A 23,277-nucleotide genomic window follows, 5' to 3' on the forward strand; every position below is an offset into this window, starting at 1 on the left:
ATTCCCTGATGTTATGCAAATGCAGGATTTCTGTGTGAGGTCTGACGAGCAGCACTTCTACCGCTCGCCAGCCTCAGGTGGCCTCGGCACTATCCACAAAAAGAAGTGAGAGAGCGACGTGGATCCTATTGCTTTTCACTCTGGGTAAAAGTGGCTTTCCATCCCAGTCAAAACCTGTTTATCCAGTCCAATGAGCATTAGACACAGTCAAGATGGATACAATTACAGACACATCCTCGCCACACTTTCAAAGCACCTCTGCCGTCACTCCATTCGTGGAAAGTCTGGTCAGCAGCTTTTTGTTTCATAAGCTGACTATCTGCAAGTTATCATGAGTCGGGGGTAATAGTACATTCACTTTCTTGTTTATTTCTCTAGTTTAGCCTGATTAACGCTATTAATGCTTAAAATCAGGCTACAGAATTGTTAAAGGTCAGACATAGATGACATAACAATCTTTGTACAAGGCTGTTGAATCAGGGTTTGTTGAAATCTTGCCTTGATCATATGAAATTTTTTTTTCTTTTCACTTTGATGCAAGATGAGTGTAAATATGATGGTAGCCACAAGATTCACCAGGGATCACTGCTGTGGTCAAGTTTCACATTGTTTCTAGCTCTAATTTCAAACTATTTCTCAAGCTTCTCTTGTTCCTCTTTCCTGTTGTTGCTGTTGGTCTCTATGGATTATATATTTGCTCTTTGTTTTCCACTGATATCACTGATAAACGATTAAACAATCAATCACATTCAAGCTTTTCTTGAACGAAAGGACTGTTTACTTTATAGGACCCAGAGCAATTTATGTGCAGTGACTGCGACAGTCATTTAACACTACTTTCATTGAAAACATTCAAGTAAAGTACACAAACTTCTCAGACTATAACTTACTTTTTATCCATTTGGATGTTTGAGGAATTCAGGTGTATAACGTGGCTTTACTTGAAGCCCATTTTTCAGGGGAAAGATTACACTGAATCCATTTTTTCTCCAAATTTGTTTGAGAATGAACTACATATACAGACTAAAAGTGGATGTTTATTTACACTGTGACCATACTCTGTAGTAACCTCAACTTTTGTTGAAAATTGTACTCAAATTATAATAATATGCTTTCACATACTTGAAAAATACCCTTAAAAGTACACGAAAATGCTGTGTAATCACAGTAATGTGAGGATAATTTGATACTTCCACCCATCCCACTCGCTTGTGCTTTTTAAAAGAAGCAGCAAAGTAGATGATATGATGATATGTTGAAAAGTTTAACTTGAGTATCAGCAAAGTACATACATATTAAACAAACTCCAAATTATTAGTACTCAATAATATATAGTACTACTTAATTACAGTAATGCTAACATGTGTCATCATTTGTGATTTTCATACCTTCTTTTTTAGTTGTATTACCCACCCCCCACCCCCCACCCCCCCACACACACACACACATACACAGGGAAACCATACAAAGACTCCACACATAAAGATCTGTACTCAAATCCTCAACCTTTGTACTAATCACTACAACCATATCAATTTATCTGTTTTGTCCAAATATATGATATGTGTGACACGCACTAAACTAAAATGCAAAATGTATTGTGCATAATGTATAAGGTGCATTATTAATAGAAAATAATCATTTGTGTCTGCATTTGACTTGAAAACAAAAACATGGAGTGTAATTTTATTGCAATGTCAGTGTTTGAAAAGTATGCTTTCAAAGTAAATCTATTTTAAGCAGGTGAATGTAATCAAGTCATTAAAAGCAGGTCACACTTCACTGCTCTTTTTCAGAAGAGGACTTTAGCTGGAATATTCCGACTTACTTTCCGCTTCTGTTGATTTAAAAGTGAAAACATTAGAAGAGAAACTCGTATTTTGAAGCAACTCCGTTCCTGTGGGAGTGTGCGTGCGCGCGCGCTGGTTGACCTGAGGCGGGCGGAGGGAGTGTCTGCTGACGTCTTGCTAGTGTGAGTGTGTGTGTGTGTGTAGTGTGTGTTGGTGTGTGTGTGAGACTGAGTACAGCTCAGCGGGCGAGACGAGCAGAAAGCTGAGGAAGACTCCCGTGACTTCCTCCCTCCTTCCACCTGTATGACTCCGTGAGGATAAAGGTAAAATAATCATAATAATCATAATAATTAAAAACTCAACTTTTTTTTTTTAATCATGATGTGAAAGGTTCGATTCCGGGGCAGCTTTATGATCCTGTTCTCTTCTCCTATCTTTATGATCCTTGTGTATCATCCTTAATCCTGGTCCGGGATGATGTGTTTGTGAAACTACCGTCATCTTTCAATAAGTGCCGCTTGGATTAAAGCAGAAGTGGGATTATTTCCCGTCTCTGTCCGGTTTCAGAGGACACCGAGCTGGTTCAACGACTGGGAGTTCAACGTTGACGCGTTTATTAGTGACTTATTACTTTTCCTCAAATGAAGAGCGCCCATGTTGCGTTAATTTATTCATTCGTTACAAACTGAACATCATCGCGATATTTTTCTTGTTTGAGGTGAAACTGAAGCCAAACTGAGAAAGTCTTTTCAAAAGCCTAAATGAAAACGAGCACATCGCATTATAAACGGAAGGCAGGAAGAGTGGCAGCCTTGGCAGGGCAACAGGCGCTGGAGACAAACAAAGATAAAGAAAGTTAAAAGCTTGCAGGCTGATTGCTGCTGCACAAACACTTACTTTTTACCTTTTTTTCCCCCTCCATGAAACCACAGGCAATTCCTAAAAATGCATTAAATAAGCAACAACAGTCGCCATTCATCAGCTTGTAGCTTTATCTGCAAGACAGTGTTTGTTTCTGAGGAATTCAGCAAAGGAAACAAGCGGGACCCATTAGTGGATCCCACTGGGTGGTGTGTGCAGAGCTCCAGTCCAATCTGATCCCATTGCACAATATCATGTACACACACTCGCAGGTGTTGTGTGTTCAAGCAAGCTGGCGAAACAACAACTAATATCCAGCGCAAGAGTGATCTGACTGATGTTTGGAAATGAAAACAGCTCTTATAGGAGTGTGTGACACACAGCGAGCTTGATACTTATGAAGTGAGCAGCACGGTGTTTAAAAGTTAGAGGCGTGGAGTGACCGGTTTGTACAAAGTCTTACAGGCCAAACCAGATGACATGCTGTATTGAGCACCTGTGGTATTCAGGCCCACAGATGTGGAAACACCTCTTTTTTTCCCCTGCATCGTTTACGAAAGTGGCCTTCTCTTAAGCGAAAGTCATTGTCTCTGACAGTACTATTGAATATTGTTTATCTTTCGGTGGTTTCTGTCGCCTGCTCTGACGACGTTGCTGCATTAGATTTTACTGTAGATATGTGTGATGAGTCACCACGCCTGCTTCAGTCTGTCTCTGTCTGACTGCCACCCTGCTTTGACTGTTAAAGAGATCCCTCTGTCAAGTGCAGCGTGAAAACTAGTAAAACTGTTTTTATTAATCTTAGTATTAATTGATCAGACACTGTTTCTCTAAGGAAAAAATACTGTCTGGAAATGCATGATTCCAAAGGAAAAGTTTAGTTTAGTTTTATTGTTGAGGGGATATCATAATGAAAAACATCCTCAATCACTACTTATTAATGAATTAACAGTTGTTAAAAAACTCTATTTTGGCATAGTTGCTCCAAAGTTCTCCATTTCTGATGAAACTGATGTCGTCAGCATGTGTGAAGCCACAATAACTCTGACATTCACTGTCAGAAAAAAATTTAAATGGTTTATATGTCATTAAGATTTTCCCATCAAGTAGTTAGTAAAATGTTAATGAATATAGTTAATAAAATCAAGTGTTAGTAAAAATGAAAAAAACAAAAAGATTTGTTCGTTTCTGGTGCTTTTTGAGCGTCACTGATTATTTCTCCCTCCCTGCAGTAATGAACTGCTTGGAAAAATCTCGACCAACTTGCCTTTTCCGCTCATCCCTGTACCACCTCAACCAGCTGCCTTTGTCTCGGTCAAGTCAAGAAAGTTTTTCTTCCCTGTGCATGTATGGTTTTCCTGATGTAAACATCCTTCCCCTTCTTCTCTCTCTTCTCCCTCCCCTGGTTATTTAGCGACTCAGCCATGGAGAGCTCCGTCGAGGCTTCCCCAATCGGAGGTTCCCTGACAAACAAACCGGCGCTGGCCCCCAAGCCTCGGCTGGCCCCCAAACCCTTCTCCCTGCAGCAAAACGCTTCCATTCGCTCCATCCATGCTCCAAAGAGCAGCCCGACTACATCTAAGCCAGCAAGAAAAGTTGAGGCTGCGGGCGTCTCCAAGTCCACTCCAAGCACTCCCGCTCCAAAAGCACCTCTGCCAAAATCCGCCTCGGGTCCTAAACCCAGCCCTGTGAGTGCAGCCGCCAAAGCACAGCCGACGCCGACCAAAGCCAGTCAGCCCAGTGATCTGACCTCACAAACCACTCCATCTAAGGAGACACCCAAATCAGCACCAAACCACACCGTAGCTATTGTGGATACTTCAGAGAAGAAACCCAACAACACAGAAGCTGACCAAACATCGGCTCCCAAAGTCCAAAACCAAGAAGAATCCGGTAGTGATGGGTCGTCCACGGCCTTGCCGATGCATCACCTGGGCAGCGTTAGGAAGCGTCTTCCTGCAGCACTCACCTCCATGTTTGAGTCAGGTGGTCCGCCTCCAGTCCCCAAACCTATAATAAACAACACCAGAGATACTTCAAGTAAGCCGGTGTCTTCCAGCCCAGAGAAGAGCAAGGAAACACCGGAACCATCGAACAAAGAGAGGGATGAACCCGAAGTGAAGGAGGATTACACCGGAGGGAACAGTATAAAACGCAGAATTAGTCTCCTGTTTGACTCGTCTTCGAGGCCCGAGGCTGTGGCGAAGACGGAGGAGCCGGCGCTCGTGAACGGAAGTGGAGATGTGAAGGAACGAATCAAAAACTGGGCTGCCGAAGCCAGCTCCGAGGCAGAGAGGGAGCCTCAGGTTGTACCTCGAGCTCGCACCAGGAGGTGAGTGAGCACCGCTCATCAGCACCGTTAGTGATAAGACAGGCCCGAAAGAAAAAGAAAAGAATATTCTCTTTTAAATGTTGTCAGGAAAGAGGGTCATTTGTTAAAGAAATTTTTACAATCATTCTTTCTGTCTTATATGGAGAACAATATATCTTACAAATAGAAACACAATGGTAGATTTGGGATCTTTCCTCCTCTGCAAAGTGGAAGAAAACAAAAAATCAAACAGGTTGGCTCTTGTGTGTTGGTGCAATCAAGCATTTATTATTGCGACCTGTGGGCAGAAGGTTTAGATTGTATGTATGTTTTGTTATCTGTTATCTATGACAACTATCGCTTTCTGCGAATAGTTGTACGAGTTCAAATCTGTTGAGGCAGGAAAATATGAAAGTATTAGGGGTGTGGTAACTGAATAACATCGCACAAAATATCACTGTTGTGACTAGGTTTATGTCCTCCATTAAATAAGGTTTGACAAATTATGCCACTGGAAGGTAAATATTGATATTAGACTTTAAACTCATTTCATAACTACAGCTCCTGGTTCGAGAATGGTTTTAGTGATCTTGGTAATATATTTCGGTAGGTTGATTAGGTTTGGATTATTCATCCATTGCTTCATTTTCTGCTGCTCTTCCAACTAAAATAGACCTAAACAGAGTTCATTCTTCCAATCTTTTTATATTCCCCTCTAGTTTTTTAAATTGAAAATAAAAGTGTAAGCTTTATTAAAGCTGATTATTTTGTGTCGATGAACTGCTTATAGTTTTTTATGTCCTGCATCACTGTTTTTACAGTGTTTCCTGTATTTTATGTTTAACTTCATTTTTGATTACTGCGGTACACATTTTTAGATGCTGTGGTTTTCATAAGAAGAAACTCTTTATATCTTTTTAAGACAGATATAAAGTTTTGGATGCTTAAACCAAACCCAAACACATATTCATGCGCATGGATTTTATTTTTTCGCTTACTGATGTGTAACCTCAGTCACTGAGTCCCGGACTCAAAACGTAGGTGACCTTGTCTCATCCACATAGCACAGCATCTGTGTGCTGTGGACCCTCACAGATCACTCAGAGACTGGAGATGCATCTTAAGTTAAACTAAGTAATAGAAAAACACATCTGGGACTGTTCTGCAGAGTAAGTCTGTGAAGACTAATTTGATTTGCTGTGAAAAGGAAACCTGTAATGACATTATCTAAATGTTTCAATAAATTCCAGGCCAGTGTTACAGTTAATTTCTCTTTTCATTAGGAAATTTGCCTTGATGTGTACACTGTGGGAATCAAAGAGCTTTATTCTTGCTAAGTTGCGATGCCGGCAGTCTGCTGCTTTAAAGCCGAACACGGTGGTTCCCACATTGTTTATCAGACTTGTGGTGGTTGTATAAAGACATGCCTAAACTCTGCCATGAATGTATATATTTCATAAAGGAAGGATCATCAATAAACTCTGATCTTTCTCCTGCATGTTTTTCTTGTTCGCAGCTTTGAGCGTGCAGCCTCCCCAGTTGCGGAGCCGTCGTCCGGTCAGCCTGCGCATCCACTTTCAAAGCCGTCGCCTGCCGAACAGCCATCGGCACATCAGACGGAGGCATCTTCCAAGGCACCGGAGGAGCCGAGCAATTCAACACAAAGCGTCGAGCGACGGCCTTCTCTTCGCCGGGCCGATGACGGTGACCTGGCTGTTACTGAAAGCGCTGAACGCGTACCAAGTAGAAGCAACGTCAAGCGTCGTTCTGTTCGGTTCGGTACAGTGGAGAGAGATGATGGAGGACCGCCAGTGGTATTGGGCTCGGCGTCGGAATCCAGCTCAGAAGAAGAAGATAATGATGAGACTCACGAGGATGACGCTAAGCAGGAGGTCCCGGTCTCAGTGCCGGCCTACACAAGAGTGTCGCTCCTGCAGAGGAAGGATGATGAGACCAAAAACGAAGAGGAGAGACTGAAACACGAGGAATTCGAAAAGAGGCGGAGAGCAGAGGAGCAAGAACAGGCGAGATTCAAGTTAGAAGAGGAGATTAGACTGGAAAGAGAAAGAGAAAACGAAAGGGCGAGAGAGAGGGAAGAGCTGAGGCTGAGGGAGGAGGAAAAACAAAGGGAGATGCTAAAGGAGCAGGAGGAACATGAAAGGCGGAGAAAGGAGGAAGAAGAGGAAAGAGAGAGGGCATGGTCGAGGGAAGAAGAGGCGGAAAGGGAGAGGCAGAAAGAGTTGATGTATCAGAGACAGAGAGAGGAGGAGAGAGAGAGAGCGAGGCAGATGGAGGAAAAACTTAAACAAGATCAGCTGGAAAGGCTGAAGGAGGAGGAAAGAAGGCAGGAGAGGTTGAGGGAGGACAGAGAAAGACAGAGGCAGGAAGAGGAGGAAAGAGAGAGGGCTCGGCAGGCGGAGGAGAGGGAGAAGGAAAGGTTAAGACAGGAGGCTGACGAAAGAGAGAGGGCGAGGCGCAGGAGGCTGGAGGAGGAAGAGTGGATGCGGGATCGACTGAGGCGGGAGGTGGAGGAGGAGAGAAGGAGGATGGACTTGGAGAGAAAAATGCAACAGGAAAAAGAGGACGAAATGGAGAGAATGAGGCAAATTCAGAGAGAAAGGGAAGAGGAGCTGGAAAGAAGAAAGAAAGAGGAGATGGAGCGAGGGATGCTGATAGAAAAGAGAGAGGATGAGCTGAGGAGGCAAATGGAGAGAGAGAGAATCGAGGAGTTGGAAAGAAGGATAAAAGAGGAGGAGATGGAGCGACTGAGACTGATAGAAAAACACAGAGAGGATGAGATAAAGAGGAAAATCGAGAGAGAGAGGATGGAGGAGTTGGAAAGAAGGATAAGAGAGGAGGAGATGGAGCGACTGAAGCTGATCGAAAAACAGAGAGAGGAGGAGATAAACAGAAAGATTGAAAAAGAAAGAGAGGAGGAGATGGAGCGAATGAGACTGAGAGAAAAGCAGAGAGAAGAGGAGATAAGACGACAGGTTGAGAGAGAAAGGATGGTGGAGTTAGAAAGAAGGAAAAGAGAGGAAGAGATGGAGAGACTGAGGCAAATAGAGAAAGAGAGAGAGGAGGAGATAAGAAGACAGGTTGAGAGAGAGAGAATGGAAGAAATGGAAAGAAGGAAAAGAGAAGAGATGGAGAGACTGAGGCAAATAGAGAAAGAGAGAGAAGAGGAGCTAAGGAGGCAAATTGAGAGAGAGAGGATGGAGGAGTTGGAAAGAAGGATAAGAGAGGAGGAGATGGAGAGACTGAGGCTGATAGAAAAACAGAGAGAGGAGGAGAGAAGAAGACAGATTGAAAAAGAAAGAGAGGAGGAGATGGAGCAAATGAGGCTGAGAGAAAAACAGAGAGAGGAGGAGATAAGAAGACAGGTTGAGAGAGAGAGGATGGAGGAGATGGAAAGAAGGATGAGAGAAGAGGAGATGGAGCGACTGAGGCAAATAGAGAAAGAGAGAGAGGAGGAGATCAAGAGAAAGGTTGAGAGAGAGAGGATGGAGGAGATGGAAAGAAGGATAAGAGCGGAGGAGATGGAGAGACTGAGGCAAATAGAGAAAGAGGAGACGGAGAAGAGATTGCGAGAGGAAATGTTGCAGATAGAGGAGGAGCGGCGGAGAAGGGAGAGTTGGTTGAACGACAGGCAAAGTGAGAATCCAGTGGACAGAACAGAGTCAAGCCTGACCCGCTTTGACTCTGAAGATGTGGATCAGAGGTCAAAGTCCCCACGTTTGTCCCAATCCACAGGGAATCCTACTGATAACTATGATGACTTCTCTGTCAAGAAGCCGGTGGCCGAGGTCGTTTATGATGATTTTTCAGTCAAGCCAAGACTTCGGGGCTCCCGGAAAAAAACGGAAGCTACTCCAGTCACCCAGAGCTGGGCAGCTGACACTTCGGATAAAGAGGAGACGCTGGTGCCGCTCGATGTCAGACCTCAGGAAAGCAAAGCACCAGAGTGGACGGAAAAAACAGACAGCACCATGCTGACGCCAACGTCCAGGGATCTGGAGGTGGAGGTGAAGAAGGCGAGAGAGGAGCCAGTAAGAAAACGCGTTTGCTTCTCAGACGTGGAGGAAGTGATCGGCGTTCAGGAGGTGGAGGATGAAGATGAAGATGAAGGCCAGCAAGAGGTAACAGCAATAGTGAGGAATTTGATTTGAACTCCTGTGACATCTGGGGGATATTGTCTTGGAACGCCGCACGAATGGGTTAACAGTTGAGTTTCGCAGGAAGGGCGAGGTTAAGAATGGAGACAGGAGTGTACACGTAAACGCGGTTGTTTCACCACTGAATCATATCAGGCTGGCAGCTGCGCACGCCTCTCCCGCACCGACGCATTGGCATTCCTGTAGTGCAAGGAAAAATATCTTGTCATACTTGCTCCAGCCCGATTAAGTCACAGCTGAAAAACTTGTTGTGTGTGTGTGTGTGCATGTGTGTGTGCTTCTATCCCAGTATGGATCGTAACCTGATTACAAACTACCTCACTGACATATGTGACTACGGAGGTCCCTTTCAGAGTTAGACGACGGTTAGGTCTTGAGTTTCTCATGTGAGTGTGTGAGTGTGGAAATCGTAAAAGCATTAGGTGAAAACATTTCATGTTTGGATTATACCAAGAGTATTTAAAAAAAGCCTGTATAAACAAATGTTAATGCAATAACTGTGTGCGCCTGTGGGTCTGTTTCTCATGTGAGTAGATAAAATTGAATGTTTTTATGAGTTCATATAGGCCTACCGTGTTTTTAAAACAGGCAATCTGCTATATTTCAAACAGGGCTGTGTGATGAATTCCTGATCACAAATGTATTTAGTTCAATGGATGGAGGTTGGTGCGTTCTTTGTGGAGAAACAGGAAGTCATACTTTCTCTGAGCCCATATCGGACACCAGAGTTACTTTGCCGGTCTTAGAATAGACCCACTTAAGAAATCCATACCACTCGAGAGTAGTCCTTAGTATGTTGTTCGTACTTCATCTAGCTATCAGGTAGTCCTTTCTGATTGTTGCACTGGACTTTAACGTCTGTCTTTAACGCCACCAAAACTGCTAATTTACATAACAAAGTTTGACAAAGTGACACTGTAAGATAAAACAGTTTGGCTCCTGTTTCAGTTTGGCTGAGTATTTTTAGTGCTGACTCTGCCCAAACCAGTACGACACCCAACCTGTGTAAAGATCTGATTGTTCATAACGTGATTGAAGGAATTAAAAAGAGACAAGGTGTGCGAGAGGAGGTGTGACGTCGATTGGAGACATTTAATTTCATTGTTCTCTGACAAGAATGAGTCAGCTGCGAAAAGCTTTTGCTGAAGTAATCAATGTAAGGATTCACATGGTGGCAAACTTGAGATGATATTTGAAAATTCCGGTCAAGGTTTAGAACAAAGATGGATCAGTTGATTTGATGTCCCTGTAACATGGGTTTTAGGAGTTTATTGTTGATCATTTGACGTCTTTCTGAGAACGGGAAACTGGTCCCCCAAAACTGCCCTTAGGCGTGGATGTGAGTGTGTGTGGTTGTCTGTCTCTGTGTGTTCTGTGATGGACTGACAACCTGTCCAGGGTGTATAGAAGATGAAATAGGGAGGTGCGGTGGTGCTGCAGTGGACAATCTCACCTCTCAATGAGAATATTCTCTGTTTATTGGGGTTTGAACTCGGGGGTCCCTCCATGTAGTTTTGCATGTAATCCTGGTGCGTGTGTGGATATTCTCAGGGTGACTGTTTATCTCCTCCTACAATGAACTGGGATCGATTTCTGGACATGAGTTAAATAAAGTGAGAAGATTGACAAGATCAGAATAGATGAAATTGATACCATTCCCCACTGTTCAGTCACGTTAGTAAAATTAGCGCCCATGATTTGAGAGGCGTGACATGTGGAGAAGCGTCAGTCCTTGAAAGTGTGTTGAAGTTGTGGGGGAAGCAGGATGATGAGCTAATATCATGTTAACAGCGTCTTAGCAGCAGGCGTGGGTGTTGTTGCCAGTCTTTTGGGATGTTCATTGTTAAGTGGTTGCTGAGAAGAAGATCGTATGAACCAGCCATGGACTGATTGCTAACCCAGCCTCCGCAATACACCCCGACACATGTGGCTCGTCTGATTTATCAAAGGAGCTACTGTAGCAAAAACTGCTGACTGATTATGATAAAACGGTGTCATTACACAGAGATTAACACAGTCGGCGTCCCCTTGTTGACCTCTGCCAATGGCTGATCAGTGTGAAAGCATCAAAATTGGAAAGGGGAGCAGCAGAGGAGTGCAGCCTGCTTGATGAGTCATGTTTTTTTTTTTTTTTTAATCTGTGTGAAATGGCAGGATGAAGGATGACATTTTGGGGGAATGAGGAAGCCAGCGAAGGCAGTGTGATGCTCTGCTGGACAAAGTTTTTGTCTGAGCATCCTGTGAGCACAAAGCACCAACCAAAACTTTGTTTCAGATCATGAACTCACCTTGGTGGGGTCGGTCCTCTTTTATCAAGATGACTTACCCTACTACTGCAATAACTGTTTGGGTGTACCCTAACCAGTTTAGCTGGGATTAGCTGTAGCTCTAGACTGTAATGATGGAGGAGAATGATGTCTTGGCCTCCGGAATGCCCACGCCAATGTCCTATTTCTGTGGAAATTATATTACTTTCTCATCTTTAGAGAAAGGCAAGAAAACACAAGGTATTTGAAAACCAACCATAATGGAAAATTGTCATCATTTTGTTGTAAAAGCTCATAAACTTGGGGAGTTAATTTATCCAAAACTGAAGGTTTCTGCACTAATTGTGCGGGGGTGTTTGATAAATGAGATAACCTTCTCCTTGTAGGTTTAAAAAGAGCTCATGACATATTAAACACATCTTGTATCCTGAAACAGTTATCTTCTGATAAAGAAACAGATAGTGACAACTGCTTCATGAAATGGTTGGCAGAGGAGAGTTCACTTTACCACTTGTTTGAACATGCAACATTTTTGTCGGGTGAATGAAAACATGAAAATCTGGAGCCCTGAGCGTCGTTTCCGTGTGTGTTTTGCGATACTACATCTCTGCTTACTGTGTGCGTTCTTAAGCAAACAAACCACTACACACACATAAGCTGCAGTGGAAAAACAACATGTCCCGTAGCTATGCTGCTCTTCCGTTCATGTATATGTAAAATGATTCTCAATCGTGCCACAGAGTGGTGCTGCTGCTCCAAGAAATTCCACTTCCTTATTCTGCACCACAACCATCAAGTTAGCTCCTTTTGTGCACCTTACACTCATGTCCTTTGCACTTCTCACTTTAACTGTACTAGTGAAGAGGAAAACAGGTTTAGAATTTGACATCTAGATGAGAAAAGTGTTGACTGGGCCAATGCAAGGTGCGCAGCCAGTCATCGACCCTCAATCAGAATACCATCAACATGAAAAAAAGAATAATGGATGGATCTCATTAAGACAGGCCTCCCTGCTATGTGGTCAACATGTCCTCATTTGGGTCTGTCCAACAGGGCAGCGTGTCAGAATGACCATACATGGAGCCTCTATCTGCTCTCTCTCTCTCTCTCTCTCTCTCTCTCTCTCTCTCTCTCTCTCTCTCTCTCTCTCTCTCTCTCTCTCTCTCTCTCTCCCTCTCTCTCCCTCCCCCCCTTTCTCTCTCTCTCTCACACACACACACACACACACACATACTCAAAGCAGATAACGGGATAATCCTCGGGCAAGAAAGTTTACGTCTGCTGTCCATTCACTCAGCCTGGGATCACTGTTGCTCTCCCAGCTTTTCCAACCAGTCAGCTCATCCTCTTCTGCCCCCCCTACCTTTTCTTCTGACAAAGACTCTCTTCTTTCACTGCCTGCATTTACCTGTGAGAAGGGAGCAGCAGAGGGAGGTACAGAAAACACCTTGGCCCAGCCTGCCGCACCTTCCTCGCTTCCTTTCCTTTGGGATTTTTTTCCGCAGCCCTTGGCTTTGTTTTGGCGTTCTGTGGAGTCACTGTGGTCTGCAGGAGATAAAGGGGTGATCTACCTCTCTGTGACTTGGCTCTGGATGTTTGGAGTGGCAGATATTTCCCACGCTGCTTTTTTTTTTGTGTGTGAACTGGGGCATAGGACATAGCAAACAAGCTTGAGTTTGGCAGAACAAGTTTTGTCTAAAGAGAGGCGGAGGGTGCACAGCAAGGAGGTAAATTGTCCATTTATATATTTTTTTGTATCGGTTTCAACTAAGAAGAGTTTTTGACGCACGTTCCTGCAGATGTCCTTTCAACGATGTGATGAGGAGAGGTTCTTTCAGCAGAACTCCACTGTTTAAGATGACACATCCATCATAGCCAGTGGAACAGTGTTGTCACTATGCAAACACATGACGACACAGACTATTTACATCTTTACCGAAAGCAAATAGCACGCTGTTCCAGGAAGTATGTGCAAGCTGATTCAAACGAATATGTAGAACAAGGAAGGATGCGACTCCAGTGAATGATGGACTATCTCTTGTTTTGCATGACGTCAGGTCCCTTCGTTCTACAACAGACTATTCGTGCTGTCCAAACACTCTGGTGGCTTGGAATGACAAAAGAGTGTCGGAGCTCAAACCCAGCTTTCTGACTCATGCCAAGAAATCCCTTCTTCTTTTTTAATTTTTTTTTTAACAAAACTTTGCTTCAGTTTCTCTGGTGACCCCTTTTGCATGATGACCCTAACATTAGGACCACCAGCTGCGTGAGCTTTTCAAGCATGCAGTATTTTGGAGGAAAACTGTCAGCAGCCCAGCAGCAGATGGTGGGATGGATGGGCAGCGTGCGGCGGTCCCTGCAAGGGGCTCTGGAGGTGGTGTGGGGCACCGAAGAGGAGAGGCAGGAGGAGGAGGAGGAGGAGGAAGAGGAAGAAGAGGTTGTGGATGGAGGAGGGAGATTTCAAAGAGCCATGTCTCCGCTTCGTAGCTTTGCCAGACGCAGCAGGAGGTCCCTGCACCGCTTCTCCCTCAGAGGTCGGCAGACTCTTCAGAGGAGAGCCCCTGAAACCTGTTCTGTAAGCGCTGATGTAGTCACACTCATCACATCCTGAACAAATCCAATGAACAACTAACACTAGTTCTTCAAAAATGATGAGATGTTTTATCACTGGTCACTGAAAATATGTAGTCAGATGTTGCTTTAGCAAAAGAACTTGCTTTACTTTCAGTGGCTCTTAAAAATTGCTGTAAAAGGAAGGAGCTACATCTAGTTTGGATGTGTTTTGCACATCACAGTTACTGTGACAGATGTGTAGAGCTGTCAGCTCAGTGTGACATCAGTTTCCGTTAGTTAGTTTGGGGAAGATGCTCTGAAATCAGTCTGTTATCGTTTCCTAAAAGAAACTAATGATGGCGAAAAACAGCAGCAACAAAACTGCTCGGACAGACTACCAACATGTAGAAAGGTCTGATGAAGATAAGTTAATATTCAAAAAATGATGCTCTTGAAACATAGTTTTGATAGATTAATGTTACTTCCAGTGAGACACTGTTCAAGTTGCTTTCAGGAGGACTGAATTAAGTTATCACACCTGCTGTAAACACACTTTTTCTTTTTTAATCATCACTGTTGAGACTGAAGATAACAGCCAGCCGGTAAGCAGGACAGAGAGACACATCAGCCCTGCAACTGTTTTCATGTACAACAGAAGTTTTTGTTTTCACATCATTTAAAACCATTAATGAATATTTATTGAATTACTTAAGATTTAGTTTTGTTTTTCTTTGAACATGTTGCTTAAAGCTCCATGTAAGTCTTCATTATCCACCAGCAGACCCTGGCACAGAGCGTCAGGAAGGACAGACCTATCTCGATGCAGTTTTCCAAATGGAGAGTTTTATCAGTGTACATGCATGCCCTTTCCTTCGCCATCTGCGTTGTTATTATTCTGGATATTCTGGATTGCATTGTCATGCAGCCTTGGCTGGCTGTGCTCGTGGCATCCTCTTCAGCCTGTCGTCCTTGGTTCCTAGCTGAAAACAAGCTCTCTCACACATTCCAGTGACCACAACAAAAATGTGATGCAGCTAAACTGTAATAAACCTGAATCTGTCTTAACTTGTACAGCGTATCCTCCGCCCTCACAAGCACATTCTGTACCGGTACACTCAGGTGTAGTTTTTAGCCCTCTATGATAGGTTTGTCTACACTTGTACAGAAGTTTGTCTCCCAAATGTTCAGTTTTGGGAATTTGTGGATTATGTGAGGAATTTGGAGAAGTAGAGCTTCCAGAGTGTGAATGCGGCTCTTAATCTCTATGTGTTTATGGTGACGCTGCACAAGCAGCATGTTTTCTTGTTTCAAATGTGGATAGAATGAACGTTATGACATGAAAATGAAATACATGAGCAGTTTATTAGCACTCCTGTATGGACCATCGTCTTTATGCTATTCAGTTCCATGAAGAACTGTTACTGTTGAAGAGGGCTGGTTCAGATAGAGAGTTAAACAATGTTGTTTTGTTTCTGTTAAGGTACATGCTGTTCTAAACAGCTGTTCACCGCTGTGATGGATGGACTTAGTGGAACAGTGTTTCATGTTTAGTGATATTTGTACAGAATAGCTCCATTTATCACAGGCAGGCTGCGATTATATACAGACATTCAATCGTAATATGCCACGTTTACTTATATAGCATGCTGCAGATGTAAAAAAAATGTAGATATATGTTGATTAAATGATATATACTCCTAACTATTGTGTGAAGGATCAAGTAGCCAAGCTAAGGTTTGCATAATTCTGAGTGACTTTTTAGAGACTGAAGATCATTGCTGCTTGATGTTTGCTGACATCCACCTCGTGTTGTTCGAGCCAGGTACACTGTTTGATATCAGGTCCATGACCCAGACAAGAGCTGCTTCTTCCTTATTTTTTAATTTTCTTCCAAAAGGGAATCCTCCAGAAAATATATTGAGCTTATTTTATGATTTGTTACAACCTGCGATGAGAGAAAGAAACAAAACAAAACTTAAAATTAGGTATTCAATGTGCTGTGGCTCCTCTGTGGTAAAGATAGAACTGATTCATGAGTATAGCACCTCCACAAACTGGATCTGTCAGGACAGGCTGTTTCTTTACTCTACTCCTGAACACAGAGTGCAGTTATAGGAAAATCACTAGGAGCCCATTCACTCGTGCTGTGATGCTGCCAGATAACAGGCATTGTGCAAATGAAGCAGCCCCGTGAGTTGTGAGTAATAAATTCGGCCGTGGAAGAGATGAGAGGAGGGCATGTGCGTTTGTCCGGGTGTTGTCTCGTATCCAGGTGACAATATCAGGCAGCACAACACTGGGAAGTGCCTCTTCAAATCCAGAGTGAGCTTTGAGGAATGCTTGTGAGGACGTACTCAATAATTCCTTTTGTTTGTGTGATTGTGTGTGTGTGCGTGCATACATTCCAGCTTGCGGGTGTGACATCATGACTGGTGTGCGCGTGTGTGTGTGTGTGTGTGTGTGTGTGTGTGTGTGTGAGAGTGTGTGTGTTTATTGAGGACAGCTCAGTCTCTGTGACCGGCTCATTAAAACACACATGCTCGGCTGGTCCTCAGTTCTCTCTCCTCCTCTTGTAGTCGGTGATCTTGGCTCAGTACACAGTTGATTCCCTGCCAGTCTCAACACTGCAGTTTGAATTTGTAATGCACCAATTTACTGAATGAAAACGGTCATATTCATAACGATGCAGCAGTTTGTATAGATTGAGTGATTCTAAACTACTTTAAACTCACTGGGGCTTGTTTAAAAATATATATCTATGTACGACAGTATATTAAAGGCTTCCTTTCTTATTGATTTTTGGCTCTGCCGCATGACGTGATTCCCTGTCCTGTGTTCACCTCTCAGGCGCAGGTTGGCAGCTACCATACAAATGTTGAAGACAGGGACACGAACGCTTTGATCGACAGTGAGCCGGACAAGCAGGAGGAGGAGGAGGAGACAGCCGTCTCTGAACAACCACGACCAAGTGAAAGGTAGGAAAGCAGTTGCCTCACAACCTGCCTGGGCTTTTTTTTTTTTTTTCTCCAAGCAGCTTTATTTCCTCTGTCTCCTCTGGTGGAGACAGGCAGGACCGGACAGATTCAGGTGTCGTTCTTTGTGTATTGTGCTGCAGGTGTGGCCTCACACTGAGGTGCTTTGATTAAAACTGAACACACCTGAGAAATAGAAGCCCCATAGCTATCAGAGGCTGAAGTCTTAAAGAAAGTAGCCTGGAGCTGCTGTTTGGACTGGTCAGTTTGGCATGCTGTGGAATCATTCATCACCAACCTGAGTGAAAATAATATCTATTTTACCTTGTCAGGTTTTTTTTTTCTTTTTCCCCCTCATTTCTGATGCAGATTATGCATTTAAGCATCCTGAACAACTATTCAGATCCAATCTTTTAGAGCTCCACATGATATGTGTATAAAGTATATTCTCTCTGCGCCCCCTTGTGGTGAACAGTGTGCAGCACACATAGGATCAAACTAGTGACCTTTGGCCTTTGAACCAGACAGAACCGGACAGAACCTCGTTCCTTTGCCCACACGTTCTCACCTGTGTTGTGTTTCTCAGTCCACAGTCTGTCCATGATGAAGCCCCTGACCTCTCAGAGGATCCAGATCCCTCTTACTTTCAGAGAGAACCAGAGTTACCTTCGTTTCCTGAGGTTGGTCTCTTTTTGTGTCTAAACCGTCTCCGTTCCTTAATGTTTACAGAAAATGTCTGCTTCATCTGTTTAAATGACATTATGGGATTGATCTATTGATGTTGAAAACCTTTCTGTGGACACAGGTGCTCTCGTATCGTATCATATTCAGGCACACAGGTGACTCTGTTTGCATGTCTCTGCACAGAATACCGCTCCTCTCCTCGATACCAGTGCACAGAGATCCAGGGTGGAGCTGGGCAAGAGGCGCAGTCGATCGCGTCCGACACGCTCGTTCCGTGTGAACACGGATCAGACAGAAAGACGAGACTGGAGAACACATGACACCACAGGTTATTACAGTGATTCTATCCAATCAATACCATCAGCAGCGTCAAATATTTGTCTGATACTGCAGGATCCCCTTTAGCTACGTCAGTTCCAGAGTGTTGCTTTGCTTCATGTTTTGACATTCCTGTCATTTTTGTTTTAGATGAGAACCAGACGAAGCCACAGGAGTTGGACTCCGAGGATGAAAATAAATCGAAGCTGTCCTCTTCTCCCCCTTCTCAAAGAGTGGCAGCTTTTCCTGGTGTGAGTCCAGCAGCATTGATTGTGAGTTCCCTTAAATTCAAGAACCGCTGAAACCAATTTTTTTTTTAATTATTTCTGATACAATCCAAATGGGTGTATTTAAATTGAATGTACTCGCTGGTTAGGCTCAACTGAAAAAGAGGACAGCTGCAGCAGGGAGTGGAGCAGGAGAGGAAGCAGAAGCAGAAAAGGCAGCGGAGGAAAAGGAAAATCAACATGAGGGAGTGGCGCCGTCTCCCTCGCAGCTCTTGCGCTCACCTCGTTCGGCCGCTCATCTCGCCGGGGCCGCACGGGTTCTGCCACCCATCGGCGGGAAGGACGGAGGGTAAGACCAACAACAACACAAGACATTTCATATTTTTTCAAACAATGAAAATCAAATATAATGCAAATGCTTTGACTGATGTTGATTCTTCCTGTTTTTCAGCGCCAGCTCCTCGCCAGCCTGGCTGAAAGAGCTGAAGTCAAAGAAGCGTCTGAGTCAGTATGATGGCGATGCTTAGCAAGGTGATGAGTTTAATATCATTTTCAAAATAAAGAGACTAAATGTTTGTTACATACAAGGTGCATTTGCTGATTAACCTTCATTTGGAGTGAGCACAACATCTGCTTCTCCTCAAACTGCCTCAAAAACTGAATGCATCAAACATTTGAATTCCTCTTAAATTGTAACTGTCAGCTGTCACGCTTTAGAGGGGAAGTCTCGCCGTTATCTCTAATACCATGTGAGGTCTCAAGCTAACAATATTTTTTGTTGATGTCAGACTTCCCAAGAAAAATCACATTGAAAGATTTTGCTGCCAGCAGCTGTTACAGTACGCAGGCAATGAAAAGCGTGAGGAGAATAGTACAGAAGTGTGGGAAACTTCCAGTTTGACACAGACAGACAACCTCTTAAGTCTGTTCTACCCATAGTTATTCCTAATCGCTTACTTAATGATTTTATTTCATTTCTATCACCTTTACATGACATCCGGTTCCAAAATTGTCTATTTTCATGGAATATACTTCAGTTTATGCCAAAAGGTTCAAGGTAAAATGGCATTTTGGGAAAAGAAACACAAGTCGCTTTCTCTGGTATCTTCACAAATTGTGTCACTGCTGCATAATAACGCCCAATGAAATGTAGCACTCAGGACCAACAGTAACTGCTTGTGATAAAGAGCCCAAACTAATGTAGTCACATGAAGTAATACTGTGGCCTTGTTGTCTGTGGGTCAAAGATGTCTTTCTGTCGTATTTTTCAATTCCAGTTCTTTTCTCTCTTTATTCCTGCATAATTTCTTGCCCTACATTATCAATAATAGACTAGCATCTACTGATTGATCTTTTTTTATGATTTTGTGCCTGTGCACATTGATTCACAAGAGGTTATTTTTCCGCTGCCTGGGCAGATTTTACAGAACCTCCCCGAAAACTATCACATGTTTAAATTACAACATGAATTTATTGTGCAGGCAAAAAAATTAATTGAATGAACAGAAGAAAACAACTTTAATGGAAACATAATTGAGAAACTCCTTAAAACATGTAGTGCAGAGGCCCCTCTTACAAGAGATGCAAGATAATATGCTAATTAAGATAGATATAATATCAGAACTGCAAAGTTGAAGTATAGATATAAAAAGTATGCTAAGTCTGTTAATATAAGATATAATATAATGTGCCGTGCTGTTGCTCACATGGCACCAGGTTGGCAAAGAGCCACTGATATGGGAAATGACTGAGAAATGCATTCACAGCTTTGCTGCATCTTCAGTGAACCTGAAACAACTGAGTTGCTTCAACCCAGGATTTTACCTTTTATCTTTGAGTGAGTGTTCAGACTCAACCTAAACACTAGTTAAGGTCTTCAGATTCAACCTGCATTGGACTTTATCCTGATACAGAGACGAGCAGATCTATACAGGAACTGTTCCTGCTCTTGAACAACAAGCATATTGTGTCTGACCGCTTGAGTACTCTTCTTTCTTCATTTCCTGTGCATCAATTTTAGAAATGGAGACGTTATTTGACATAACTACTTCTTCTGTGAGTCACGATTAAGTGCAGCTAAACAGAGAAACTTTACTAAAAAAAAAAAAAAAGAGAACATCCTTACAGTAGTGTCAGACGGGTTATGTAATGCAGACTCTGATTAAAGAGGCAGCAGAGGCAAAAACAGGAAGTTTGCCATTATCTCTGTCTGCAATACTTTCTCCCATCACGATGAAAACTGCACAGTGGATAAATACTTTCACTGCAGCCAAATGTACTCCACTCCGCAAGATGCATGTTCTCCTTTCAGTGGAGGTCAGAGGCATATAGCCTAACATTTCTATTGTAGCTACATGTAGATAAGTGGAAAAAACAGTTTTTTTTCTTTCATAAAGCTCAAAATAGACTCTCACATTTCTTTTTAGGGTGTTCATGAACACTTTCGAGACACTGCAGTTATACTTTTACTGCTGAAATCATGACATAAACTTAAGGTCTTCTTGGTTGTCAAGCTTTTATTCTAACTCAATCTGTCTTTTGTCCCCATCAGAAGACACTGAGTGGGAAACCAATCCATCTCAGCCTCCACCATCGCCGCCGCTGCTGCTGACAGACACCTTGACATGATTGCTCCATTTTGTGCTTTGAGTGCCTTTTTTGTGGACCGCCACTGAGACTTAAAGGAGAGCAATTCAAGCTTTTACTGAGCACAGAGACATTCAAGAACTTTTATATCTTCCAAGTGACATCTGGTGCCGAGGCTGAGGCCACGGCACATCAGTGCCAAGTACATGTTTTATCAAGTGTTGTATAGCGGCTGTAGAGTGGAGGGTAAGCAAGAAGATGTAATTTACAGCAAAGCCATGGACTTTCTGATATTATGATTGTGTGACTGGGACTGATGACACTTGGCCTTTAACAGAACACTCAAACATTCATGCCTTTCAATAGTTTTTTTTTTAGGATACTTGATGTTGATGTAATGCTTTACCTGTTCCCTTGTCCTGCAACCAAAAGCTAAGGTAGGTAACACTGGAGATGACAGCAAAGAAAAGCTAAAAAGCTAGGTCTGAAATGTTTAGAAACATCCAACTGAGAGAAATCTCACCTCCTCCCAGGACTACCTCTAATGCACACCTCCTCAAATAAAGTGAGATGTTATGTTTCCTTCAGGCAACAGCACCCCTCCGTACGCCCACCATCCAACACCCACACAAACCAGACACTTACCTGCGAAGCAGAAACACAGTAATTAACAGCTTCACTGCTCATTCCCTTCAGCTCCACAAGTTTTTTTTGCTTAAAAAAAAATCTCTTTGGTGTCCATCTTGGTTTGTCCTCTTACTTTTTTTTCAAGATGTTTCTGTCTTTACATCCATACATCTTTGCTTCATCCAATATAAAGTTGTGCTCTTTACTTGGGCCTTTTCTATCTGGAGCTGGAGACAATGCAGGGAACACACCCCTCCATTCAGGTCCAACAACGCAATCACCCACATATATTCACACCTCGGCGCAATAAAGAGTCATCGGTCAATGTAACCTAACAAGTAAATGCTTGGATTTTTGGAGGAAGCCAGTGCGCCCGCAATAAGACAGTAAACACAGGAAGAGACGGGTTCAGAATCTAATCTGAGTCTTGTCGCTGTGATGAGGAGTTCTCACCATCTAACCGCATTTTATTTTGAATGAAAAGCCTCTATAATACATTTATAAGCCTAAATTTGTATATAATTACTGAAAATATAAAATGCATCATTGCGTGTATTAACCTGTACAAAATCCCTTTCACATCAGGTAACCCATCACGAGTCTTCTCAAAGCAAGCTTGAAGCACTTTAAAATCATCGTCCATACTGCCCAACTAAGCAACAGTGTCATCAAGTGACAATTAAAATTTGTACATTTTGTTTTCTATACCCCATCAGCATGTTTCTCCTCTTCCCATAAATACTGCCTGATTTTATAAATGCAATCAGTATCTGGTATGAACATCCGCGGCGAGCTGTGAGTCCATTTTTATAACAGTACATGTGTCTTGTAAAGTCTTTGACCTGAAAAAGTCTGCCTGAATTTCTTTTATGTGCCTTTAAAATGTTCGAGAATGAATTTTGTAAATCTGTAATCTTTTATGATCAAACTCTGTATGTTGAGGAAACTGAGGGGATTTTAATAAAAGTTTTTTTTATTAAAAAATATTGTGTATATGTGTGTGTCAAACTCATCTTAGCTCAGCAGAATAATGCAATCCAACGTTTACTTTGTCCACCATAAGACAACATATGGCGCAAATATTTCTGCCAATCATAGCTGATCGGGGATCGTTCAAACTTGCTTGAATTACTATGTGAAATGCAGATGATTTATAAAAAAAAACACACACACACACAAAAACCAAATTGTTGCACAGTAGCAGCCCACTTTCAGTGTTTCTGTTATGATATGAAAATCATCGTATAAAACCAATTAAAAAAAACTGAATCAGTCCTGAGGGAGAGTATGCACTCAGGTGTGAGCTAAAATACACGAATGACAAACATACTCTTTAAAGTAAATTGTGTCATGATAACAGTTAGTTGTTTGCAGTTTCTTATTTTCCCTGTTGGCGAAAAGTGACTACCGGCAATGTCATTGTGTGTACATGTGTTTACCAATCGAGTTGGATTAGAAGCAGTAGATGTTTTAGGCGGCCCCCATTCCTCCTGCTAATTGATGTAACACAACGAAATGAATCAGCCATCCGACTGGCACGACACGGCACCGACAGCTCAGCTAATGTGAAACACAATAATACAGCTGTGATCACGTTATCATTGCAGGCCTGACTGTACAAAAGAATCAAGATTTCCCCAAGTAACAAGTACTTTAAATCTGGAGCAAACTACACTGTTTTTTGTAGCTAGATGCTCCATGAAGAGAAACCTAAAGAAAGCTACAGAAGAAAAGACGGTAGAAAGCAAGACCACTGGGTGTGGCCAATAATGCTGAGAGAGCCTGATTTCTGCTCATTCTCTTGGCCGGCGTTTAGTGCTTGTGCCCACTATAGGCTCACGGTGAGGATGGCAGCATGGGCAGACCTGGGCAGCGTGTGCCAGTGTGCCAGGCACAGAGGGCAAGC

General features: G+C 42.9%; 1 protein-coding gene across 2 annotated transcripts; it reads left to right on the top strand.

The window, feature by feature from the left end:
* Positions 1-1,992: 1,992 nt before the first annotated feature.
* Positions 1,993-22,364, top strand: tnks1bp1 (tankyrase 1 binding protein 1). Of its 2 annotated transcripts, none has more exons than XM_030092264.1 (11): positions 1,993-2,113; positions 4,066-4,983; positions 6,479-8,241; positions 8,425-9,101; positions 16,805-16,932; positions 17,516-17,609; positions 17,797-17,941; positions 18,082-18,203; positions 18,308-18,507; positions 18,610-18,689; positions 20,710-22,364. In XM_030092264.1, exons 2-10 carry the CDS (start codon positions 4,076-4,078, stop codon positions 18,683-18,685), a joined length of 4,113 nt encoding a protein of 1,370 aa, XP_029948124.1. In that variant the 5' UTR covers positions 1,993-2,113; positions 4,066-4,075; the 3' UTR covers positions 18,686-18,689; positions 20,710-22,364. The 2 variants fall into 2 exon arrangements, with proteins under 2 accessions (XP_029948124.1, XP_029948126.1); XM_030092266.1 differs by having other exon boundaries at positions 20,713-22,364.
* The last annotated feature ends 913 nt before the right edge of the window (positions 22,365-23,277 follow it).

Source organism: Salarias fasciatus, chromosome 5 (genome assembly GCF_902148845.1).
Source record: "Salarias fasciatus chromosome 5, fSalaFa1.1, whole genome shotgun sequence".
Classification (NCBI taxonomy): Eukaryota; Metazoa; Chordata; class Actinopteri; order Blenniiformes; family Blenniidae; genus Salarias; species Salarias fasciatus.

Excerpts from the sequence above, each read along its gene's own strand:
- tnks1bp1 (XM_030092264.1), top strand. The coding sequence starts at position 4,076 with ATGGAGAGCTCCGTCGAGGCTTCCCCAATCGGAGGTTCCCTGACAAAC. Across the intron at positions 16,933-17,515 it reads CAACCACGACCAAGTGAAAG|TCCACAGTCTGTCCATGATG; the intron begins GTAGGAAAGCAG and ends TGTGTTTCTCAG. Across the intron at positions 17,942-18,081 it reads GAGAACACATGACACCACAG|ATGAGAACCAGACGAAGCCA; the intron begins GTTATTACAGTG and ends TTTTTGTTTTAG.